This window comes from Manacus candei, unplaced genomic scaffold (genome assembly GCF_025592945.1).
Source record: "Manacus candei isolate 608988 ecotype Guabito, Panama unplaced genomic scaffold, ASM2559294v1 h1tg000050l, whole genome shotgun sequence".
NCBI classification, from domain to species: Eukaryota; Metazoa; Chordata; class Aves; order Passeriformes; family Pipridae; genus Manacus; species Manacus candei.
The window spans coordinates 8,366,078-8,389,763 of NW_026138098.1; the positions used below are offsets into that span (position 1 = coordinate 8,366,078).

Consider the following 23,686-nt stretch of genomic DNA (forward strand, 5'->3'; position numbering starts at 1 on the left):
ATGATTCTCTACTTGCTACAGAAGAATAAAAGCATAGAGGGAAGTTGCATTCATAAATTGATACGTCTCCAGTCTTTAGAAACACTATCCACACACTGCATGTAGATTCCTGACTGTGTACAACTGCATTCTCTCCCTATGCTTTCCATATGCATTAGGACTTGCAGCCTAAACCAGAACTTGATGTCCACAAGAGGCTTTCTTTTGATTGCTACTTCATTTCTCTTGAGTGACTAGACTATGGAACAGATTCTGTCTTCTCAGGATCACAGATTTTTTAGCAATAATTACAACAGACTAGTTGCAAGTTAACCAAAAAGTTGATGAAAACAGAATTCTCCTTTTGAAATTAAAAATATCAAGGGCTCTTACATGGAATAGCAAGAAAGTCTTGGTAAGCATTAAACAAACAGATGAGATAAAAAATGTGTTAGACACTTATAACACTTCATACAAATGTACCCTATTAATACAGAGATTTTTCAATTGCACTAATTTTTAAAGAAACAAATCCCTGAAGACAAAAGAAGTAGACTAATACAATTATATCTACTGTGCTATTTTTTAAAAATGAGAAAGATAAATAAAATTAGAACTTAATCTAGAAAACCACTGGGATAACATAAATTAGGTTCTTGGGAAAATACAGATTTGGACAATAAGAGAAGCTGTGTTTCAATTAAAGCCTTTGATCATTCAAGATAAGTATACTGGAAAATGAAATTTTCTGCTTTATTTGATTTCTTTAGGAAATAATCTATTTCTTCTCTGTTTCTACTCAAAGTACCAGAAAACCCACCCTAAAAAGACACAACTAAAGTCTCCCACTGTTCCCTTACTGAACACAAGCTTTTCTCCCAGCTCTGAAATCAAAATTTCTTATATCAGTTACTTCATCCATAGTGTATATTATATATGCTGCTACAGTGCTCTAACATTTCCATTTGCTTGTGGTATTTTCAACATTTCTTTAATTTCTTTGTAAGAATACACAAATAAAAACTGTCTGTTTACTGAACAATAAAACAATAAAAAACCCTCTATCTTCCCTCTAAACAAAATCTTCATTATTCTTGCACAGACTTCCATTTCTTATTGCATAGAAAACAAAAAAATTACTACAGATGTCTGGAAAGGTATCCTGCAATGAGAAACTTCAGGATATTTATTTAATTTCTTAGGTTGAAGGTAAGATTGGGACTCGACCCTTTCATATAATACCTTTTAGTAAGGTGCAGACACAGACATAAAATACAGCATGTGGAGATTGAATTCAAGTCAGGAATAAAACACAGGTTCTTTTAAGCAGTAGAGGTAATCAGATACCAAGATAACTTACCATGGGAAGTAGCAAGACTACTAACACAGAGTCATTAAATCAAATTTTCATGTCTCTAGCTAAAAGATACACCCTAATATCAGCACAAACTCTTGACTCTACAGCATTCAGTCCCTCAGTCAACCCCCTGTACTCCAGAACCAAAGTCCAAAGGTGCAGGAGTTGCACAAAGCAACAGAGACCTGGTGACCAGCAGCACGAAACGGTGTCAGCTGTCAGTCCATTCCTCCTTGGTGACATTGCAGTGACAGTTTCAAGAGCAGTTGTTTCAACCACTCCTCATGTTCCTCACTATGACAAGAGGAAAACAGACCCACTACTAACTTGTATGGGAATAACAGGATTAGTTAGAGTCATGGAAACAAAGTAGGGTGCATTATACCATTCTCAAACCACTGCCTTTTAGTAATTTTGAAAATCCCAAGGGAAGCAGTGGTGATAAAACCCATGCAATGAAGTTCTGTTGACCACATGAACTGTGGAACAGGCTCCCACTGCCCCGAGTGAAATAAAATGGTTTCAACAAGGATCTTTGATGGAAGGGTCCCTCTGTTGCCCACACAACTAGTCAGGATCAAATCAGTCAGAGCCTGGAAGCACATCAGCCTTCTACTCAATCCATGGTAGAATCCATCAAGCAATATACAGATGGCAAAAATTAACTTTATAAGCCCTATGATGGGCACAACAGTTAACTGTACTTTAAATTATGGATGGCCACCAACTGGGACATTGGACTAGAATAAGATATGTACACCTGTAATCATGACTGCCCACTTCAGAGCATTGTTAGCAAACAGTTATCTTCAGGGATTGTTTATACTTAAAACTATTCATTTATGCTGACATTTCAGATTGAACTTAAAATATTAGCACCTGCACTTACCGTATTCTGCAAGCATTTGACTGAAAGAACAAGCAAAGGAAAAACTAAGCTAAAATGGATATATCCTGAAATGGACTTAAAGAAAGCAAATTGTCACACCACATCATTGTATCCTTCAAGTGACGGTCTTGTCATTGTGGTATTTCAGGATTTGGTTACCAGCATTAAAGAAAAAAAGATTATGTTTTTTTTTGAGTACACTTATCAGACAATGTTTATAATTTTTTTTATTGAGGAATTAGCAATAACAGGTATCTTGCAGCCTGAAAGTTCTTTAAAAGTTTATGAAGATTTGGCATCAGTGGCAGACCCATTTACACTGTGCAAAAAGGAAAATAAACAATCAGGACACAGCAAGCACTGAATATTTTCAGTGCACGTTCCAGCCCCAGAAAACAAAAGAGCCATTTTTCTTGTGTTGCAGTTTGTCACCCTCCCAGTACAGACTTGTAGATTTACACAGGAGGCGGGACAGCACCAATCCAATCTTAAAATATCTCAATCATTCAGTCTTTTTCCTTGACCCAACTTATCACTTATCTTCACAGATCACAGCGGTTTCACCAGGATGCTCTGTCTTCAATTTTTTACGAGATGGCTCTCTGGGGAGCAGAGCTGTGCAGTGCTCTAAGGACCGGGCAATTTCATCAATTGTCCATTTGTCTTCGTGAAGGGCGTGTTCCTCCAGCGTGAACGGCCCCTGCTTGGTGCGGGTCAGCTCCTGCATAGTGGCACAGGTAGAGAGCTCTGCAGGAAGAAAAAGAGGAATTGGGAAAAGTCCATGGATAAACTTTAAAAGCTTAACCATTTGCGGCTCACTTAAAATGTATTTTTATATGTAGCCTTCTACATTATTCTGCTTTGCCTGAGAGGAAGTTGACGAAGATTTATCACTCATTTATATCTTCTTAAATGCAAGCCCAGGAAGTCCCTTGATTTCAGTAAATCTCCAGAGTAGTAAAGAGTTCAGAATCTGACAGAAAGTTGTCAAAAATTTTCCCAGATTTAGATCAGAATGAAAAGAGAGGAAATAATATCATAAGATGTAAACAGAAGATTCTGCATTCACAAGTGACCATGAACTATTTCTCCACAGATTTTGAGGTGTTAGCACTTCTCGCCTTCAAGAATAATTTTTGACATTTTTATCCTGTGCTGCCTATCAGGATAATATAAACTAAGATAAGGAAAAATAAAAAAATAATACAAATGCTCTGCTGTGTTAAATAAATACCAGCAGGACATAATTACATAACGAGGGGGACAAAACATACCAGCAACCAGAGCTGACTTGTAAGTGCACAGGTACACTAAAATAATTTCTCCCATCCTTTCTGATGTAGGAAGATTTTCACTGCATTTTCAATTTTTTAAAAGAAACCAGTTTCAGACAGACTTTATCTTGGTTTATCATTAAAAGGCTAAACATAAGCCAGTATGATCAGAAGGCAGTAACAGAAACTTTGACTTGCCTAAGCACAAATAACAACATTGAAATTCATAGGGTTATCCAACATTACTTGCCTTCTTGAACTGCAAATGTATAATTTAAAAAAAAAATTGGAAATGGATTATCTATTCTCCATCATGCAGTTTGATAGATATAGAGCACAAAACAAATAACCCTGTGGGAAAGCAAAACTATTCACAGTTAAGGCAAAGCAGAAAGAAAACACTAGAAAAATCATCACCAATGTAGAAGTCTTTCCAGCAGATAGGGTTTATTATGTGCATGGTAATGTTCTGTTCAATCTCTTTTCAAAATGTGATGAATAATGTTTAAATGTTTAAAAAGACAGTGTCTTTTTTCTTCTTCTTATCCTTAATCTGAGTTAGCTTTAACACATGGAGGAGGAAATAAAAAACATCCCCACCTTGCCCTGCATTATCTTGCTGAGTGCTATTGCCTGCTCCACTTTTATCCCCCAGCCCCCAAGGTCCCCTGGCAATTATTCAGCCTTCATTCCCCCCATGCTCCCAAGAAAATTACCTTAGTATATAAAAACAAGTGATAGCACTACAATTCTGCAAAATAACACATAGGTCTAGTTCCTGGAGACAGGTAAAATGACAGAATTTTTCCATAAACACACACTCACTCCTTAAATTGTCCTGGTTTTTTTTCATGCCTACCTTTGCCAATGTCACTGACCAGGCTCCTGACATAAAAGCCACCACCACATTCAACATCTGGAATGTTAAAAGTGACATAGTAAATTGCCAGTGCAATGTGAAATCTACTTTACATAGAAACCATGCCCCCCCACAAATGTAAAAATGAGCTAAGCAAACAACCCAGTGATAAAATATTTATAGGATGCACCATCAATTATTCATCCTGTAACATATGTGCGGGTGAGATTGCTAAGCCAGACAGGAGGGAAAGCAAATAAAATGGCAACTGAACTAACTCACTGGAATTTAAGTACTTGCTGTGGTATGTGAACAAATGCTTCAATCCTATTCATTTTAAGCATTTCAGAAGGTTGATTCATTTCTAATGATGAAGGCAAGTTATTTCAAGTACTGCCTAAACTGACTACCAATGCTTTTAAGATACTGCAGGCAGGCAGCTGCATAAAATTTTAAAATTCACCTTTAACTTTCCCTGCTATCTCGGGTCTTCCCTTCCCCCTCTGCCAGTGATCAGCTACTAGTCACTCAACCAAAAAGTAAGAGCTGAAGTAACACAGCACTGAGCTCTGTCACTCATACCTGCCCATCATCTGGTCCACCAGAGGACCACAGGTCAACTAGGCAGGCAGATCAATGCAAGACATTATCTTGACCTTACAGGAGCATCAAACATTTACAACAGTTCTTTTTGGTTTATTTATTAATGTGCTTCTTAATGTACTATCCAAGTTTCTTGATGTATGACAGAAGGAAGGATGAGATCCTGCCTCCTCAATGAAGAAAGAGGTCTGACAGTAACTGATACTGGTCCCTGCTGCGCCCTGGGAGAGATGCCAGCAGGGCTGGGCATCTGTGTAAAAGAATGGGCAAAGTGGAGTAAGCAGACCTGAGACAGGAATGAGCTGGAGGTTGCAAAATCATGGACAGATGCAAATAATCCCCTGACCAGTCTCTCAGAATTTTCCCTCACTGAAAGATTACATATAATCAGCTTAACTTAAACCCAAAACATGGTGCTTTTAATGCAAAGTGAAAGTCTCTGCACACGGGCTGACACCAAAATAAGCAGTTGAGTGAAATGAAACCCATTTCACTATCTTAGTCCCATTGTGAGTGTAAATAAACACTAACAAGCTGGGAGCATTGCTCTATGTAATAAACTTTGACCTTTACCCAGCGTGAACAGTGGTGGCTGGAACTGCTGGAGAGAAAGGCTGTACACTCTCACTGGTCGAGCAGGCTTTGCTTCAACTGCTTCTCCCCTCTTCATCAGAGTTGAAAGCCTTTCTCCATCCTTCTTCAAAGCAGAATAGCTGATCAGACAGAGCATGAAAATGTGTGTTATACGGTTGTAACAGAACAAGCTTCCCATTCTCTAGATCCTGTTAATATTGGACTGGAGTAGTATTTTATTCCTCTCCAAGTACTCACAAAAACCCCACAAAATCTCTTGGACACAGAATCATCTCATTTGACAGCAGCTCTATAAACTGGAAAAGAGGAGATGGTCCTATATTTGTCTCTTGCTGTACAGATTTAAAAGTGTTTCATCACTCAATTTGCACTTTATGAAATAAAAGGGTTTCTATCAGGGTTACAACACTTGCATCTGCCTCTAACATCCTGTCTCTCAGAAGTCTGCAGGGCATGCTCTGTTCTAGCATTATGTTGAGCTGAGCACTGGGAGTCGCTCAGACAACTCCTGTAGTTCTGCATTGCACCTTTCCTTGTCTCACACCAGGGTCTTTCCTGAACAGCAACTGCCAAGTTATGTACCCATGTTCTAGGGTGTTTAGGGAACCATTACGGAACCAAAGAAATTGATTTCACTGATTATATGGAACTTTACCCAAAGCCCCAACTTCGGTCATGACAGCAAGATGACCACAGAAAAATCAAAAAAAGGTCTTGTTCAAATTAATAGAGAGCAATTTGAAACAGGTCACATGAAGCAGAACATGTACAGAGTTCCAGACCTTACAGGGCTTACATTGGAACCACGGTAAGTGACATATGGCAAATGCAAAGGAAAGCATGTTAGCTGAAATCACCATAAAAGCCATCTGTCACAAGCCAAGTGCTTGCACACTGCCAGCTACTGTGGCTCACCTGACCAGAAGAAATTTGCTCAGTCATTCATCACTCATTCACACTCTAAGGTTGCAGAAAACTAATTCAAAGTCATTTAAGGCACTTCCACAGAGATGTCAGGAAGATTGGAAGGCAAGACAGAAGCCATCAAGCCCTGTTCAAGACTTTTGCTACTTGACATTTACCCAAAACACCCACAGACTCCAGGTCACCATTTGCACTCGATCTTCAAATGAGCATGACCTGCACTTGCAAATGTTAAACTCCTGACTGCCTTGTCTCTATCCTCTTGCCAAAACGTGTCTCAATACTTCTGGTAGAACTGACTTCTGTTGGCAAGTCCTGACAGCTGAACACAACTGTCAAGATTGTCTGAATATTGTGGAACTTACAGTGGAGGGACTTGCATGATGTGCCCCGTGAACTTTTGCAGCACATTTTCAAGATCTCCTTTTGTTACCTGGTCTGTAGAAAGAAAACAGTCAGTATGTTAGTACTGATTATTCACATGGCACTAATGGCATCAATCACGTTCCGCAAACAGATACAAATCAGAGTTCCCTCTCATGTGAATTTAGCTTGAGTGAAAAACACCGAAGAAAAGAGAAAAAACAGAATGTAGGTAGGAGTGTGAATTATCACAAAAAGAGTGGAACAAACTGTCCAAGGTGATTAAGACAGTCTGGACACTTTCAGAAGGGCAGAAATTCTCATATACACAATTTTCTTTTGCAATTTCCCTCACCTGAGGCTGCAAATCTATCTTTCTTGGGAACTAGACCAAAACTACAACATTTGGCACATTCTAATTTTTGTTAAAGCACCAAAAAGAATAAAATGCTCATCTAACCTTGGGAACTTCTCTTTAAAAGTACCTAACTGCTGGTGAAAACACAACAGATAATTAGAGAACAAAACCATTGGGTTTTGTGGGTTGTTTGTTTGTGGTTTTGTTTTTTTTTAGAGAAGAAGATTGTATCTGGAACAACACATCAAATTTCCCTGTCAAACTTGCAAATGCACACCAGGGTATAGTTACATACTAAGTAAGGTAATTTTACTAAAGAAATCCTGTAAAAGAAAGACAGCTGTTTTAGGCAATCCATTTTAAGAGTACACATACACATCTGTCCCACTTTTATTAAAAGGCTATAACCTAAGTAGCTGATTGCACTGGTCCTTTGAAGCTCTATTCAAGAGATATGACATTCATCCCTAATTTGTTTAGAGAGTGCAAACACAAGATCTGTGATCACAATGCACTTCAGTGCATTTTGACTGTCTAGGGCTTCACTAGTCCTGTTTCTTATAAGTTATATTCAATTAGTGTCACCCTGCTAAGTCAACAGGGTTCTGGAACAGAAACCAAGTAAATTTATTTATTGAGCCTTCATTATATTTTGGAACAGATCTTTAATTGCAAGCCTTACAAAACAGATGTACTTCATGCTGTAAGTAAGTAAGATGAGATTTCTTTTCACAGCAGCTTTAGGAGATGGTATTGTGGTACCTCAGTCTTGCTAAGCACACTTTGCAGCCTCAAGAGAAGGGATGTCCCTAGGCCCAAGCAGCTGTCCCAAGAAGTGTTATTAACAGCAGGGTTGGAAGACCTTGGCAAGAGGCACAAAATTCAGTTAGGGATGCTGAGAAAGACCAATTTACATCAGAATACGGACTTGGAACAACAAAATCAATTGTATAGTAAGTCTGAATCTTCTGAAGAATTTCTTACATTGTTATTTCAATCTTTTGTTTCTATTTAGCAAATTTCTATATCACAACAAAACTACACAGCGGAAAGTTAGCATGAGCCACTTCTATGACAATGATCCTGTCAGCCTCCTTCTTGTGAACCCCCAGTTGCTTCACGTTAGAATTCAGTATTTGAGACCTAAGCATAAGTGTCCCTGGGGGTTCTCTTTCCAATTTTCATCCCATGAACCGCATTTGTGACAAAGGCATTTAATGAGAGGCCTGAGTTCAGTTCTGGCTCTGATCTCATATTCCCCAATTGAGAGGTTACATGCAGCCTCTGAGGAAGTCACTCGTAACATAGGCAACCCCTGTCTCAGGAGATAAACAAAAAATCCCCACGTGAGGAATGATGCATTAAGCCATTAACAAACAAACGTTGTGTGGTGTGTAATCAAAGTAAATATTTACAGATGAGTTTGCTAAGATCTAGAATAAATCATATTTGTCTTCTGCAATACATCGTGGCACAAGCTGGCCAGTATTACGTTCTGAAAACCTAAGCCCATGTGGTTTGTTGTTCGTGTAAACAGGCAACACTGCCTTTGTGTTAATGGATTGTACTGGATTCTTGTCCTCTCCTAGAACAACATACAAGCTGGTGGAGCTTTTTCCAGCACTCCAGAATGTTTTATTAGTCTTCTCCCAAACAGTTTAACTATGTCTAAACTCTGTATTTGTTCCAAGCACCAGTTTGGACCCGTGGTTCTGCAGGGCTCTCTGAACCATCTTTCAGCTCCCAGTCATTACACCCACAGCACAGGCAGAGGGGAATATGGTCCTGCTGCCCAGAACTCTTTCCCTTCAGGACTCTGGCCACAGGTCTTCCTCACACAGCTGTGGGCTTGGGTTTATGTTAACAGCTTGTCTGGTCAGCAAGTTGAGGGCAGCATTTGGACTCAGCCCTCCATCAATTTGAATATGAACACATCCATAAAGGCAAATTAGCATGAAATGTCCCAAAACGTGCTATTTGACTTTCTTCTCCACTCCCTGAGAGTAAAGGGTTGAGAGATATTTCTGCAGGACACCTCTGTCACTGCCCTTGCTAAAGAGAGTAACCTATTCCTCCCAAGGTCCTCATTCCAAATACCAAATATCCTCAATCTGCTGTATTGCAGACCATGAGTCTTAGCTGGAAGCTGGCCTCAAAACTGCACCTCTATGTCCCTCCAGGGAGGGGTGTGGAGGCTGCCCCCCTGATTCACAATGATTTCAGTAAGGACTTTCAAGGTTTAGCTCACGGGATAATTTCATCCAGTCACCAGGAATAATGAAAACCTTAACTCAGAGCAAAAAGGCTGTACCTGCTCTGAGGACACTACTTGGAACACATTCCATTCAAGACTCTTTTCTAAATTTCCTCCTAAACCCTTAGACTGGCATTGTAGTTACATGGTTTCTGCACAGGCTCCACATCTTCCAGTGGATCATTCCTTATGAATCTACCAGCACCCCAAAGTACCCAGAACTTCTGGCCTCCAATGCTTCTAAAAACATTTAATATAAGGCTATTAGCTTCTAACAACAAAAATTCCAAAGAACAGTTGTGTGCTTCTGAACACTGGTGACTGTTGATTTTTTTTCCTGCTATAAAGGAAGGAAAATAGTTACCAAACCATAAGGTGCCACAATCTCAAGAAGCCTCCACTGAAGGCTTGTTAACAAACAACACCTAAACAGAACTCAAGAATTATCCATGACAGTCTAACAAAAGTACAGCAGATGATCTCAATTCCTCCTGGCCTGGTACAAATTATTTGAAAACAGACAAGTAGAATGCTGAAATTACTACATTTTCCAAATTATTCAGGTAGCTCTGTTAAACATATATTTCAGCATAATCAGCAGAGACCTGCAGAAAATCCTCATTAATTCTGTTCTCCATATCTGGATATGGCCTGTAGGCAGCTGGGAGGAAGTGGGTTTCAGAATGCAAATCCCTATGCATAGTTACAAATATTAAAAATGGGCTACAAACATTAATGTGCTCAAAAAGGCATCAGAAGAACTCTAAATGCTAGGTGCTTCCAAAGCCAGCATCTGGTAGCCTGGTAGCAGTATGAAACCATTTCAGGCAGAAATGCAAACTCGTCTGGTAAGAAACAATCAAAAAACTATGAGAAGTTCAGGAGGAGTTAAAACCAAGGAACTCTTTTCAGTACATCCTTTCATTGTGACTAACTGTACAGTTTGCTTCCTCAGCTGCTGTCTAGGGACACTTTGAGGACTAAAATGTAACACTTCTTATAGTTAAGATAGCTGGCACCTTTCTGCAGGCGCTTTCCTCTTGTGGTCCAATGGAGTCATTCAAGAAGAGTTTTATATAACTTGAAACTGTTTTAGTGCCCTTTCTCTGCAATAAGGCCCAATCCTGGCACAGCAGGATTATATTCCCTAGCAGACGCTCTGCTTCTCCCAAGATCCTTGCAGGTATCAAAGGAAAACTGCAATTCAGCTCAAATATCTGGTTTTGTAGTACCTGTAAAGGGTCAGAGATTAGGGATGTTGGGCCACCCAGAGTACCCTGCAGAAAACCAAGCTGACTGGGAGAAGACGAGAAATATCTGTCTTATTAGAATGGGAGGAAGGAAGGAAATACAAAACATGTAGGTACCATGGAAAACAAAAAAGGAATATGCATGTTCCCTCCTTTTCTTTCCGAAGAAATCAAATCTGACTGATTTACACCAACATGGAAAGCAACTGAGACCAATTTCATGAGCGTTTTCTTTCTGCTCTCAGTCTCAGTAGAAGAGAAATACTGCTCTTCATGAGACCACTTGAAGAACTGCAAATGCAACTGATCTCAGTTTAAAATGATTAGCAACCCAAAAAAGGGGGTATTTTTAACCCAAGTAAGTTCTCCAAGCACACAGTCTAACAGAAAAGCTAAACCACCATAACAGAGGAGGTGGTGCAGAGGTGGGAACTACTGTAACAGTAGAGCCAGTGAGAGAAATGCACTTGAAAACAACACTAAATTCTATCTGCAGCAAACAATACAAAATAAGAAAAGTAAAACCAGAGTCACAAGAAACACTTTTTTTTTTAATTTAACTATGCGATTTGCATCTACTTAAAATGGTATTTCACAGCTTACATATGAGCAAGTATCTGCAATGAATACCAATTAGTGCAGCAGAACCACAACGTTCCACCTTGAATGAACCAAGAAAGTGTCCTTTCCAACCATCATGAAGCATTGGCAACTCTTAACACCATGTGCATGCTCAGCCCAATTCTTCAGAAGCTCAGAGAGATTTAAAACTTGATCCTGAAGAAGAAGCAAATGATCCAACATCTCTGAATAACACTACCTAGTAAATAATACTATTTAGAATGATCCATCATGTTAATGTGGACAAGAAACTCATGCTTGCCTGTCTCATACAAAAATTAAAACTGCAAAAGAAAGGAGACTGGGGGTGAGAAGTGAAATCCAGGCTACCTTTTTCATCAAGCTATTAAAAAAAAAAGATAATTTACTTCATGTACCTATTACCAGGTACCACAAACAGTGTAGAGCCTGTAGAGTTGCTAAGCAACCAGTTACCTTTTTTTGTTTTTCTTTTTTACCCCCGGGCTGTGAAAGAAGTAATGGCAAATACATTTACTGTGTCCCTGGTTAGTTCTACATTGTTTCTAAAATGCCCTGGGTATTGTGGAATGTCCACTTCAGCAAAGCCACAATCAGGATGAGTTCTGAAGCCTTAAACTCTTGCACTGTGCTCTATGGGGCAGAAAAATTCATTTATTAAAGATGTTACAACACAGGCTGCAAGCAAGAGCAAGATTTGGTAGGTGACCATATGAAGAATGTGGTTTATGCCATTCTCATTCTGTGCTGAGCAGTCTGTAGTTAAAGGGAAGATCCAGGTACTTTATTCCTCCACTGGTCTTGAAGGGTTTTACTAAAAGAGCACTCATGGGACTATACACGGAGAGAGGAAAATGTTACTGGACACAGCACGTCATTTGTCAGCCTGTCAAAGATTTAAAATGACACAGTCCTGCCCAATTCTATTTTCTCCCTCCTAATCTAATGCCTGGTTTGCTTTTTTTCCAACAGAAATGAACACTTGCGTTGGACATAATTGCATGAAGCTGGTTTGAATTACATGAGCACTTAAGTTGAAGATGAAATAATCTTAGTTTAATTTCACATTTAAACTTAATTCAGAGTCCCAAACATCTCTTCCGCTTTTCTATGACAGAGACCATTTATGCCTTCAAATTACATCAAGTGTATAGATAATTTATGCTTACCATAAGGTTTTTCTTCAGTTACTTTTCCTGTAGCATCTAATGTATCAGTAGCTTTGCCCAGCATTCCAATGGCAGTGTACTTCTGGGAAGGAAGAAGAGAGATGGAGAGATTAGTGAGTCAGGTCTTCAAGGTTGTTTCTTCTCTTCTTTTTCCTTTTTTTTTGATATAAAGACTGCAACTACCAATTACTTCAAATCAGAACAAGAAGGATACTACCTGAGTAGTCAATCCAGCAACTTTGGGTAAGCAAAAGTCAAGAGGGAAAGACATGGAACTAAACGAAAGTAAATCCTGTTACACGGCCCTGTGATTTTGGTTTTAGAAACCCAAGCAAGAAGCAACATGGAATCCAATTTTTACTATAAATACATCAATACCATAAAGAAAATAATAGGATGGTAAAATCAAAGTCTCTGTGGGGTGTCATATGTCATTGTTGAAGCAAGGCACATAGAGTACCTTTCACAGACAATTTTTCTGTTCCTTTGCACATTAAAAAAAAAACATACAAAGACCTTTACTTGTGAAAACAAAACAACCATTTCCAAGGCAAAGCATTGCAACAGTTCTGCCAGGAAATGCAGTGATATGCAATAGCCTGGAGCTGGAGTTTTGATCACCTGGAATCTGCTAAGGACCTTGTGACCAGCACAAGGAGTGCAAGGCCACTCAGCAACACCTCTGCTTGTCATGAGTTCTCTGAATATTTCTGTTTCAGGGTTTATCAGGGTTCTTCTCTAAAAAACTGTTCAGCATACGTGTCTGTAGTTTGCAAGAAGGAACTGACCTGTTCCCAGGACAGTAGCTCTTGTTCTTATTGCATTTCACCTGCTGCCCCCCTTTTTCATGTTTTCACCCTAAGAAGTGCCATGCTGTGGGCATAGGGCACAATCTCCTGGAGCTGACAAGGCTCCCCAGGAACCAGTTGCTCCATGTCTTGTCACAAGGCTACCAACACCTGAAGACTCACTCTCTAACGTGAGTTTAGGTCAAGTTTGCAGATACCATCAGGGATTAAGATCTGTGGTTTGATCCACTGCCTATGCCACTCCATTTCCCTCAGCTTCCTATGTTAAATCCAGAGGCCTTCAAAATAAAGCCTCAGAGAAAAAAATCAAAGTGTTCAACACGCCTACATCCCAGTAACATTTCAATTAACTTCACCCCCAGCTGAGTTAATACAAATTTGAACCAAGTCATAAAAGGATGTATCTTTCAGAAACTGGTTGACCAAATTCGACTGGAACACATCCAAACAAGCATAAGCACCAACATTCTACTCTTTGATGCAATGCATCCTTTTTCATGTACTTGCAAAGTACAAACAAGCTCAAGTAATAACAGTGTAGGCATATAAATCACACCCACAATATTGGACTACTAAGACATGCCTTGATTTTGTTCCATGTGACAACCTGCCACTTCTGTGTATTTCTTCAAGCAACTGCCACAAAATGGCAGCAGCAGAAACAGTCAGACAAAAGGCAGCAGAGTGCAGACTTTAATATAAAAATAACTGTATTCTTTGCTTACTTCATGTGCTGGTTTTGGCTGGGATAGAGAAAATTTTCTTCAAAGTATCTAGTATGAGACTATGCTTTGGATTTATGCTGAAAACAGTGTTGATAACACAGAGATGTTTTTGTTACTGCTGAGCCGTGCCTACACAGAGTCAAGGCCTTTTCTGCTCCTCATCCCACCAGTGAGCAGGCTGGGAGTGCACAAGGAGTTGTGAGGGGACACATCCAGGACAGCTGACCCCAAATGTCCCTAGGGATATTCCAGACCATATGGTGCCATGCTAAACTATAAAGTGGGGGGAAGATGAAGGAAGGGGGGTATGTCGGGAGTGATTAGTGTTTGTCTGCCAAAGGCACCAATACACTTGACAGAGCCTGGCTTTCCTGGGGATGGCTGAACACCTTCTTGCCCAAGGAAGTGGGAAATTAACTCCTTGGTTTGCTTTGCTTGTGTGCATGGCTTTGCATTCCTTACTGAACTGCCTTAAACTCAACCCACGGGTTTTATCTTTTTTTTGATTGTCTCCTCCATCCCACTCAGAGGGGAGTGAGCAAACAGCTGTATGGTGTTTAGCTGCGTGCCAGGTTAAACCACATTAAACACCACATCAGGGCTACTTTTTCCCTAAATATTGCAGATGTATGAATCCCCTGATACCTCTGCAAAGGCAGGTATTTTAAAATAAAATTCTTGAAGTTTACACACTTTTGGAATGCATGAAAAAGAAACAAAAGGAAGAATGGATGAAGGCTGCTCCACAACAAATATTTAAATTAACTTGCAAGCATATTATGTGCTTTCAGGACCATAAAATTGCCTGCTTTCCAAGACATTTAATGATCTGGTTCTGAACATTTAATAGCATAGCTAGAAAGAGACGCTATTCAGCAATTATTCTAGAGGTTAATAAAAACATGTGAGCAGATCATCATTATAACAGCATGATGAATGATCTTAGCACTTCAGTAAAACTTTAAATCTGAAAAATTAAAACCTCACACTCCATCTTCAGATGTTTCCAAATCAAAATACTCATACTACTTCAGTTCAAATTACTTTCTTCCTCTTAATTCTGGTCTTGGCTGTCTTGCTTCAGGCTGTCTGTTACAATAACATGTTATAGCTGACCTCCCAGCAATAAAGAGATAATAACTGTATGAACAATACAATCCAAATCTCATCACTTAATCTCTGCAACAAAGGCAAAAGAGTATGCAATTTATAAAAAGAACATCCTTAAAAGTTCCCACTCCTTAGAGGAGCCTTTATAGAGTCACAAAATACTCAAGACATCAATGCAATAATCCACAAAAAAGGCTACAACAGGTCAGGAAATTAAGAATTACAGTTGGTTTATGATCAGTCTCTGGAATACCCTTGGGTATCTACAATTATATATCATAATTCTTACTAGCCTTAATAAAGTTTACTTTTCCTTTGCTAGAGTGCAGGACCTGGAGCTTGTAGAAGATAATATGAGAGTCCAGACTTAATCTATTGTTCCTCTTACTTTGTGCCAAAATTCAGCATTGACTCTCTCTAGACTCTCACTCACACTGTCCTCAGAAGCACCCAATGGATTCTGACTCACTTAAGTCTTGGGTGACCTTTTCTCACCTCTGTTGGCAATCATTTATTTCTTCCAGTTTTCTAAAATACATCTAGGAGCATTCTTCCTGTACTCTCAAATTACAAATCACTGCAGGAACACAGACAGCAACTGCTCACAACCACGCTGCCTTCAACCCACTCAATCTGAAACAAAAAAAGAAGGTAGTAGGTGTTGCAGGAGTGGAAAAGCCTGGCAAGTGCAGAAAACATCCCTCTACTGGCAGCTCCTCACAGAACATTCTGCCAATCAACAGCCCCTACATCCTTGCCCTCTACTCATCTCAAGAGACCAGGACCCAAACCATTTAAAGATTAAAAGCAGCACCTCAACTTCACTATGGGATTCCACAAGGGTAGCACATTAAAAGCCAAGATCAAGCATTCCCAGTCACAACTCTCAAGTGCTGCAGCATTGTGCATTAATTCCAGCTTATTGTGGTGGTCTGCATGGTCCCAAAGCAGAGCCTCACAATTGTACAACAGCACCCTGAGCACGTACAGACCATCCCAAAACTCTCCAGCATCAGGGAATGGTTGTGCCTCTCAGCTCTTCAGAAAAACATTTTCTTGACATTATGGCAACCAAAACAAAGGGCAGCAAAGTGATCAGAAGCCCCTGAGCATAAGCAGCTCCTCTACTCACACTAGGGAGGAGATAGCCTTAAGAAGATACTTTACAGTGCCAAACCACTGCACTCTGTCAATGATAATGCACAAACTCTGTCACACGGCCTGGGGGATGTGCTGGATAAAACCTCAGCAAGACCAGACAGACAATGAAATGCTTGGGCCGTGTGCATTTGCTACCATACCCATGACCAGGAAGAAACATGCCACAAAAAAACAGCACTGGACTAAAAACAGGATTACAGGAACCCATAAGACACAAATTACAAAAACTCTAATAAATCTCACAGATCTTGGGAACAGGAATTCTGTTTTAGAGTCACAACCACAGGGCACAGTCAACATTTTCATAAATAATAAACCATATGTTTACAATATTTTTTTTAGTAAGAGAATAGCTATAATTTGGTTTTTTTATTTCATATCCAGAAAAATCTTTAGACTAACATAGAAAGGAAAAGAATGGTCATAAAAAGAGAGAGGAAAAAGGTAAGACTTTATCAGTATACATATTTAACAGTGAAAGGAGGAAGAGGAGGAGAAGGAAGAAGAATCCCCTCCCATTCCAGGGCAGTACAGCCAGCAGAGCTTTTAGCTGCACAGCCCACTGGGGAAGGGGGGGGGCCCTCCGGGAGGCTAAAGCCCCTGGGCTGACTGCCAGGCATGTCTGCCCCACTTATCAGTGCAAATGCCAGACAGACCATGGAACAGAGCTTCTCAGTTTTAACTGTTAATGTATCAAGGTTTTATTTGGAAAGAAGCCAGAGAGTTGAAATCTTAAATTATAACATGTTTTAAAAGCTTTTTCAAACATGGAGAAGCAACACTTTAGAAGAGCTAGACAGAAACACAAGTAATTATGAAACAAGGTCACTAGTAGCTGTCAGGAAGATTTTAAGATGGCTCCCACTACAAGAATTTCCCAGGCAAGCAAGCTCTCTGGAAGAGGCAGTTCATAAGAGTTCATCCAAGGATGACCCATTTTCTAGTCACAGCAGCAACTGAACACAGAAGTGTAAAAGGAAAATAAATAAAAAAAGGCTACGGTCCCCTGTGCTAGAGACTCAAAGCTGGGAATGAAAAGCCATATTGGATAGAAAAAGAAAGTCAATTTATGTAAACTGATGTCTGCATGTGGCTAACAAGTTTGAGGGAACATAAAACAAACAAACAAAAAACAAGTGCTCTAGAGAACTTGACAGAAATCAGAGTGAGCACACAGCAGGCAAGCACTGATCAGAATTGATGCTCCTCTGCCAAACCCATTCCATCTGCACTTACAGCTTTGCAGACTTAGGCCACTGAGATAATGAAGAGGCCTTAAACTCTCAGTTTTACAGTGACGTTCAGTTTGTGTTTAATGATTCCTAAAGCACAAATAACATGTTCTGGATTTAATATTTACATAACTTATTTTGCTGTTTGTATAACATAAGCAGCTACCAGTGGTTTCCAGTGTGCTAATCATCCACCAAAACAGAGAAGTACATGAGGTAGACAAATAAGCTGGGAAAAAACCCAAGGGTTGCCATAGTTTCAATTATTTTCCAAAACAAAGCACTCTCACTAAGCAGATTCCAATATATTAAAAGCACAGAGTCCTAATCTCTTAAAAGCAGGTTGCACAGAGGGCAAAATACAGACTGCAGGGTGAGGGAGGAGTCGCATGTTTCATGATAGAGCAAATCCAAAATTATCAAACACCAAACATGTCCTCTTGATATACATAAACATTACAACTTCTCTACCATTAATTTTTTTCTCCTAAAAGAAAAAGCTGACTTTGTGCTAAGCCTGCACTACATTTTATTTACTGCTAGATGCTGTAATTGTACTGTCATTGCTGAAGAACTACCTGATCTTTACTTGTGGACTAAACAGGATTTTCTGACCTCTTATGTCAGCTTACTTACAAAGTTCTGCACAATGTTCAAACATGTGACCAGATTTTTCATGTGAAGGATTAGAACCAGCTGTAATAGGGGAACCCACAGAAGATACTTTACTTGTAGATCAAAGAAACTTTAAGGTGTCAGCTAAAAACTGCAGCAAGTTTGAATTCTGGTGTCAGAGAAAGTACAGGAAAGGGGGCAGGTGGGAGAACAATCCCAACAGTAACAGGAACACTAAATCACCTGAGGTAGCACCAGGCCACATGTCATTTGTAAACAAAAGGCTCACAACATCCAAGAGGGGATGCAGATCAATGTGCAAAAGTGGCTGCAAACCCTTCTGGCACTTGTGCTCTGTGGAAACCTCTCTCACTCACCAAAATGTCTCAGGCTGGCTCTTAAATTTCATCCTCAGTTTAAGTACCCGTTTCCTTATTCTGTCCTCTAGCACCCACATCACAGATGAAACAAAATAAACAAAGACAACCTCCAAATTCTATCTGGGAAACAGAGTTTTAAGGAAATACATAATTCTCTGCCCAGAAATATAAGTCCTTCCAGAGAGGTTAGACTTGATAGCTACATACAGATACAACTGTGCATGAAAGCCTGAATTCAAAGGCATTGCTAAAGCCAAGATACAGCAAATTCTAAAAGGCACCTTTTAGAGCACCTCCAAATTACTAGAAATGAACACTAGGGAAAACAATGGAGAATGGCCAGTTTAAAATCAGCTACCATTCTTTTTATTTTCTGTTATTTTTATTAAGAATGAGAAAAAAGCCTTGCCAAGTTGTAGCCTTAATTTTTTAATGAATCCAAGCAAGAACTGTGCATGCAGCACAGCCATATGCACAATTATAGAAAGGTCAAGAGGGAAGAAAGTGCCACTGACCTCCTGAATGGAACAGCAGAAAAATCACACTAGAGTATGCTCGTAAAATATTTGGCATTTTTGAGGGAAGAGCAGCACAATAGGTGCAGTCTCTTCAAGATTCCCAACAATTTAAAAAAAGAGTGTGAATATTAATAGAGCATGAAGCTGAGCTATTAATAGTTTAGGCCTCTGGGGTGAGCATAAAAGAAACTTGAGCAATATACAGTATGTTAAGCCAGCTTACTAACAGTAACACTGCAGTACAGTACATATCTATACTATTGAACAGCTGCTTCTTCTTCTACAACTTTGTTTTGGGGATATCAGGCAAGGCAGAAAAGACCACATATTCAAATCAGCCTCTTCTCTTGTTACAATTTGTTACCAAAAAAAAAGGCAGGTTAAAAAATGTATCTTATGTTTTGCAGTAACAGGTAATTAAAGATGTTGACAGTGTGTAAGGCCATTTCATCCACTTAACATTTCAGCCCTTCCCGATTTCCGCATCCTCCACTGTGAGAGTTTAACATCCCCTCAGGGCATCTTGCTTTGTACAGACACCACTTCAAGTTTTGCTAACACCTTCTACACATTCTCAAAACACATCAAAACCAACCTCATTCATGCATTTTCCCAGCCTTCTTTTCATGTAGGCATTTTCCTTGTGACAAAATAAGGAGGACAACCACACTTTCATAAACTGACACTGATCTCTAGTTAATATATTGAGGCATTCAGGGAACATGAAATTCATTGTAAAGTAACACACAGAAGATAGAAACTAGAGCTAACTTTGCATACACAACAATGGGTCTCCAAACCAATCTCCCCTCCTCTAGGAAGAGGTCAAGGAATCTGGTTCTGCAAAAACTTTCTCAGGTGCCAGTAGTGGTTAAAAACCCCCCACCAAACTGTTATAGCAGCACCTGGATGTAGCTGTTGCAGGCTACAGACATTAAATAGGACAAGTTTTATTAATAGACATCTTTGCACTGTATTATGCAAACACACGAAGAAGTATTCCTTGAATATTTGCACAATAATGTAGGAAATACCATGTAACAGAAATGTCAAGACTTCTCAGTCCTATACCTATATTTAAGGAACATAATATACTTCATCTAATGCCCAAAATGGTAATTAAATGGATGAAATTAAGCAACCAGTACATGTCAGGAAGAATTCACCCAGCCAGCCTACAAGGGCTAAAACACATCCATCCACCCATGGGTTAACATCTCCCATAAAACAATCACTCCACCTCCAATCTGCCAGTCCTGTTCCTCAAGGGAAACCTACAAAACATCTTTCAAAATAAGCCTGGGAACTAAAATTCATAACTCCACTGGGTTCTGAAAAAACCATGGGCTCAACAGAGATATTGGATTCCTGGCACGCTATAATGTTACCTCACAGTAACCCCTTCACATGCCACAACATATAATCTACCAGGCTCTCTCTTTCCCCTAGGAGATAACCTTTCCCTTCTACCTCCCTTGTAAGGAAATAATAATTTCTTTGGGCTTGAACACAGGCAAAATAATGACATTTTGTGTAGCTACAACACCTTTTGTTTAAATGGGCAGGTCACATACTGCACTCTTTTTTTTTTCTCAGCTCTCCCATCTCAATACAAAAAGAAATTCGGTCTGACCCTTGGTTATGCTGGATGGGATACCATAAACAAAGAGATGTGAGAATGTAAGAGGGCATAAACCACGGAGTGAAAAATGAGAAGGTGCTGCAGATGAAAAATATCCGAGGGAAAAGGCTAAAGAGCAAACAAACCACTTTTACTTGGATTTCTCCAAGACAAGTAGGGACAGTTGGATACGATAACACTGCAATTCGGAAGGAAAAGCCCAACTAAAATCACAGATGAACACAAGCAAGATGGGATCTGCAGAATCATCAAACAAGCAATAACAGTCCCCCTCACCTTGTGCCTGGGAGCTTGGCTGATCCCTTGTGCACAAATTCTTGCTACCCCATTCAGGAGATAAACTGCTTTCTGAACCTATTTTATTAAAGCAGGTAATAAAAAGTAGCCTATCTTTGTGGAACAGTCTTGGGGGTATTACCTATACAACTGCTTGCCCTCACAGCATTGTTCATACCACACTCACAAGCATTAACAATATTTTTTTTTTAGAAATGGTCTAAAAGATACCTACTTCACTAAACTCTAAACAAAACTAAAATTTAGTTTTAAAGTCCACAGCTTCTATTTTAGATCTGAGAGAGGGCTTGCATATCCAAACACCTGGTTTTCCATATTACACCTATCAGTCTAATAAAATTATTACAAGTGCCCATAAATCTTGCCCTTTCAAGACAATGTTAAAAATACCAGAATCTGAAAAAGAAAACAGAACACATTGCTGTGCACTGTATTTATAATTGCTTTTGTTTTACTAACTCCAAAAGAAAGCACTACGAAGCTCGGCCCTAGAGAAATTTTTAAGATTAAAAGTAAGAGCACACACCATCAAGAGGATCGTTCAAAAGGAAAGCCAACTCAATTTTCTTGCACTCATAACTCAAATATATGAACTGAAGCACAAACTGCTTTTAACACACACTGAGAAAAAAAAAAACAAACAAACAACCCAACACGGTGAGGCTCTTCAAAAAGAAATTAGGATTTCTAAAGAAATAGCACTTACACCATCATGGTGTGCATGTCAATGTGCAAACACACAAATGCTGGCAGAAGAATAGAGGTCTCAGAGATGCCGAGTTCTTACAAGCCTCCTGAAAACAGACAGATAGAGGAAATAAATCTATTGCAGCTTCTGCTAAGAAGGGTCCAGAGGGAGCCCCACTGAACTACTGGATACCAGAAAGTCCACATGGGGCTTTGGTGCCTAACGAGCTGTAAACACAGTCACAAGTAAAGGCTTCATTAGTTTTGCTCCTTATAGAACCACTAGATGTGCTTTTTAATGCGTTATTAATTCACTGAACTCATTGCCAAAAGATGGAACCTAAGGACTTAATTAAAAAAAATTAATTCATGGAGAAAGCTTGCAAGCTTTATATTTGAGAAGTTAAGGGATACAAATTAACGCCTAATTTTTAGGACAGTAAGGTAATCATGGGAGTTAAAGAAACAACATTCTTTATGGACACTTTGTTGGCATCTGATGCCATCCTTCTAGAGAAACAATTTTGCCATACACAAACTCTAATCCCAGAATCCCACTGCAAAAAGTAACTCACATGTCTCAGAAATTCTGTTAAGGTGAGTTGAACCACATGCTGCTCAGACAAGTCCTTTCTCTTACAATACAAGTGTGACTGGCAAGATTTTAGACCTAATCACTGTACTAGCACTCATTTTCTATCCAGGATTCATAAGAACTCAAATTTTAACAATTATAATAAATGAAAGTTTATTATAATAAACGAAAGTAGTCACTGATGCATCTTCATTCCGCCTATAATCTCTTTTTCTCCTTCTAGACTTTATGAACACTTGGAATTTGGGATTTACTCTATCCAGTGGTTTGGGGTTTTTTTGATAGTTCCATTCTGAAAAAGCCACAAAATTTGAGATGGAATTTTCTATTTTAATTAGTCATTGCCCAAGCTTGTGTAACCAGTGCAAAGTACTCGGGCAATTTCCCTCACATCACTTGAGCACTTCGGCATTCAGACTGTATGTGGACCATAAGTAGAAGTTGCATGCTCAGATAAAACCAATAAAACCATGTTTTCTGCTCATTGAGAGGCAGTGATTTCAAGAACAGTTTGATGGATGGCCAAGTTCTGGCTTTGTTTATACTAGTATGACTAAAATTCTCTTAGGGTGAACCCAGGTCTTATCTAACTGAAAAAAAAATGCAAATTAAGCACAGAACTTGAGTCTGAAAGTTTCAATTCTCCTGTTTTATCTCATCTAAAAATAAAGGCTGTACATTTTGGGAGACATCTCCTCCCTATGGAAAGTACTAGAATAATGCAGAATTTCATGGCTCATTGCTCTTCCTTTTTTTTCTTCTCTGATGAGTACCTGATCATTTCTCTCATTGTTTCTATGTAGCAGCACATTCTGGTAGATGAGAGGTTTTAAAACAGGACTACCACTTTGGAAACTGCGCCAAAGGTACCATTTTTGAACCCATTCTCCCCCCTAAAAAACACACTTCTACACTGTGTTTGAGACAGACTAGTCATCCATAAGACTGAGTTGTTCAGAAACATTTTATTATAGCAAAAATTGGTCCACTCCCATCGTACTTGTTTTACTGCTGAAGCGGGAAATATTTTCTCACTCTACTGTCTTTATTTTGCCAACATGATAAAAAAAAATTCTCTCAAAATATTGCGGTGCAAAAAGTCCAAGCAAGACCAAGTCCAAGTCTCAGCAAACCAGAAGAAAAAGTGATTCTCCTACGGAACATGTATTAAATGCTCAGTATTTAAATTCGAGACCAAAGAGCATTCAGCTTCTCCCTCTCACTTGGAACATTTGAAACAAATTAAAGCAAACAAACAAACAAAGCCAGATTGTACATATATTTATTTCTGGATAAATATTAAGAATTCAATGAGAGATATAGAACACTAAGTAGGTATTGCCCTTGGCTGCACATTTCTATTTGGTTTGAGTTAATGCATAAGGAGGTCAAAACAATGAAGAACTCGGCTTACACTGAAAAAAGTAACACTCCTTGTAGAA

At 39.2% G+C, this 23,686-nt stretch overlaps 1 protein-coding gene across 1 annotated transcript in view; it reads right to left on the reverse strand.

The window, feature by feature from the left end:
* Positions 1-2,426: 2,426 nt before the first annotated feature.
* The window catches only part of TRUB1 (TruB pseudouridine synthase family member 1), a 28,897-nt gene continuing 7,637 nt past the window's right edge, over positions 2,427-23,686 (reverse strand). The window contains 6 exon segments of the mRNA XM_051801212.1: positions 2,427-2,762; positions 2,764-2,972; positions 4,359-4,415; positions 5,535-5,674; positions 6,845-6,917; positions 12,474-12,555. Of these exon segments, the coding sequence (XP_051657172.1) occupies positions 2,724-2,762; positions 2,764-2,972; positions 4,359-4,415; positions 5,535-5,674; positions 6,845-6,917; positions 12,474-12,555 (600 nt within the window). The 3' untranslated portion in view covers positions 2,427-2,723.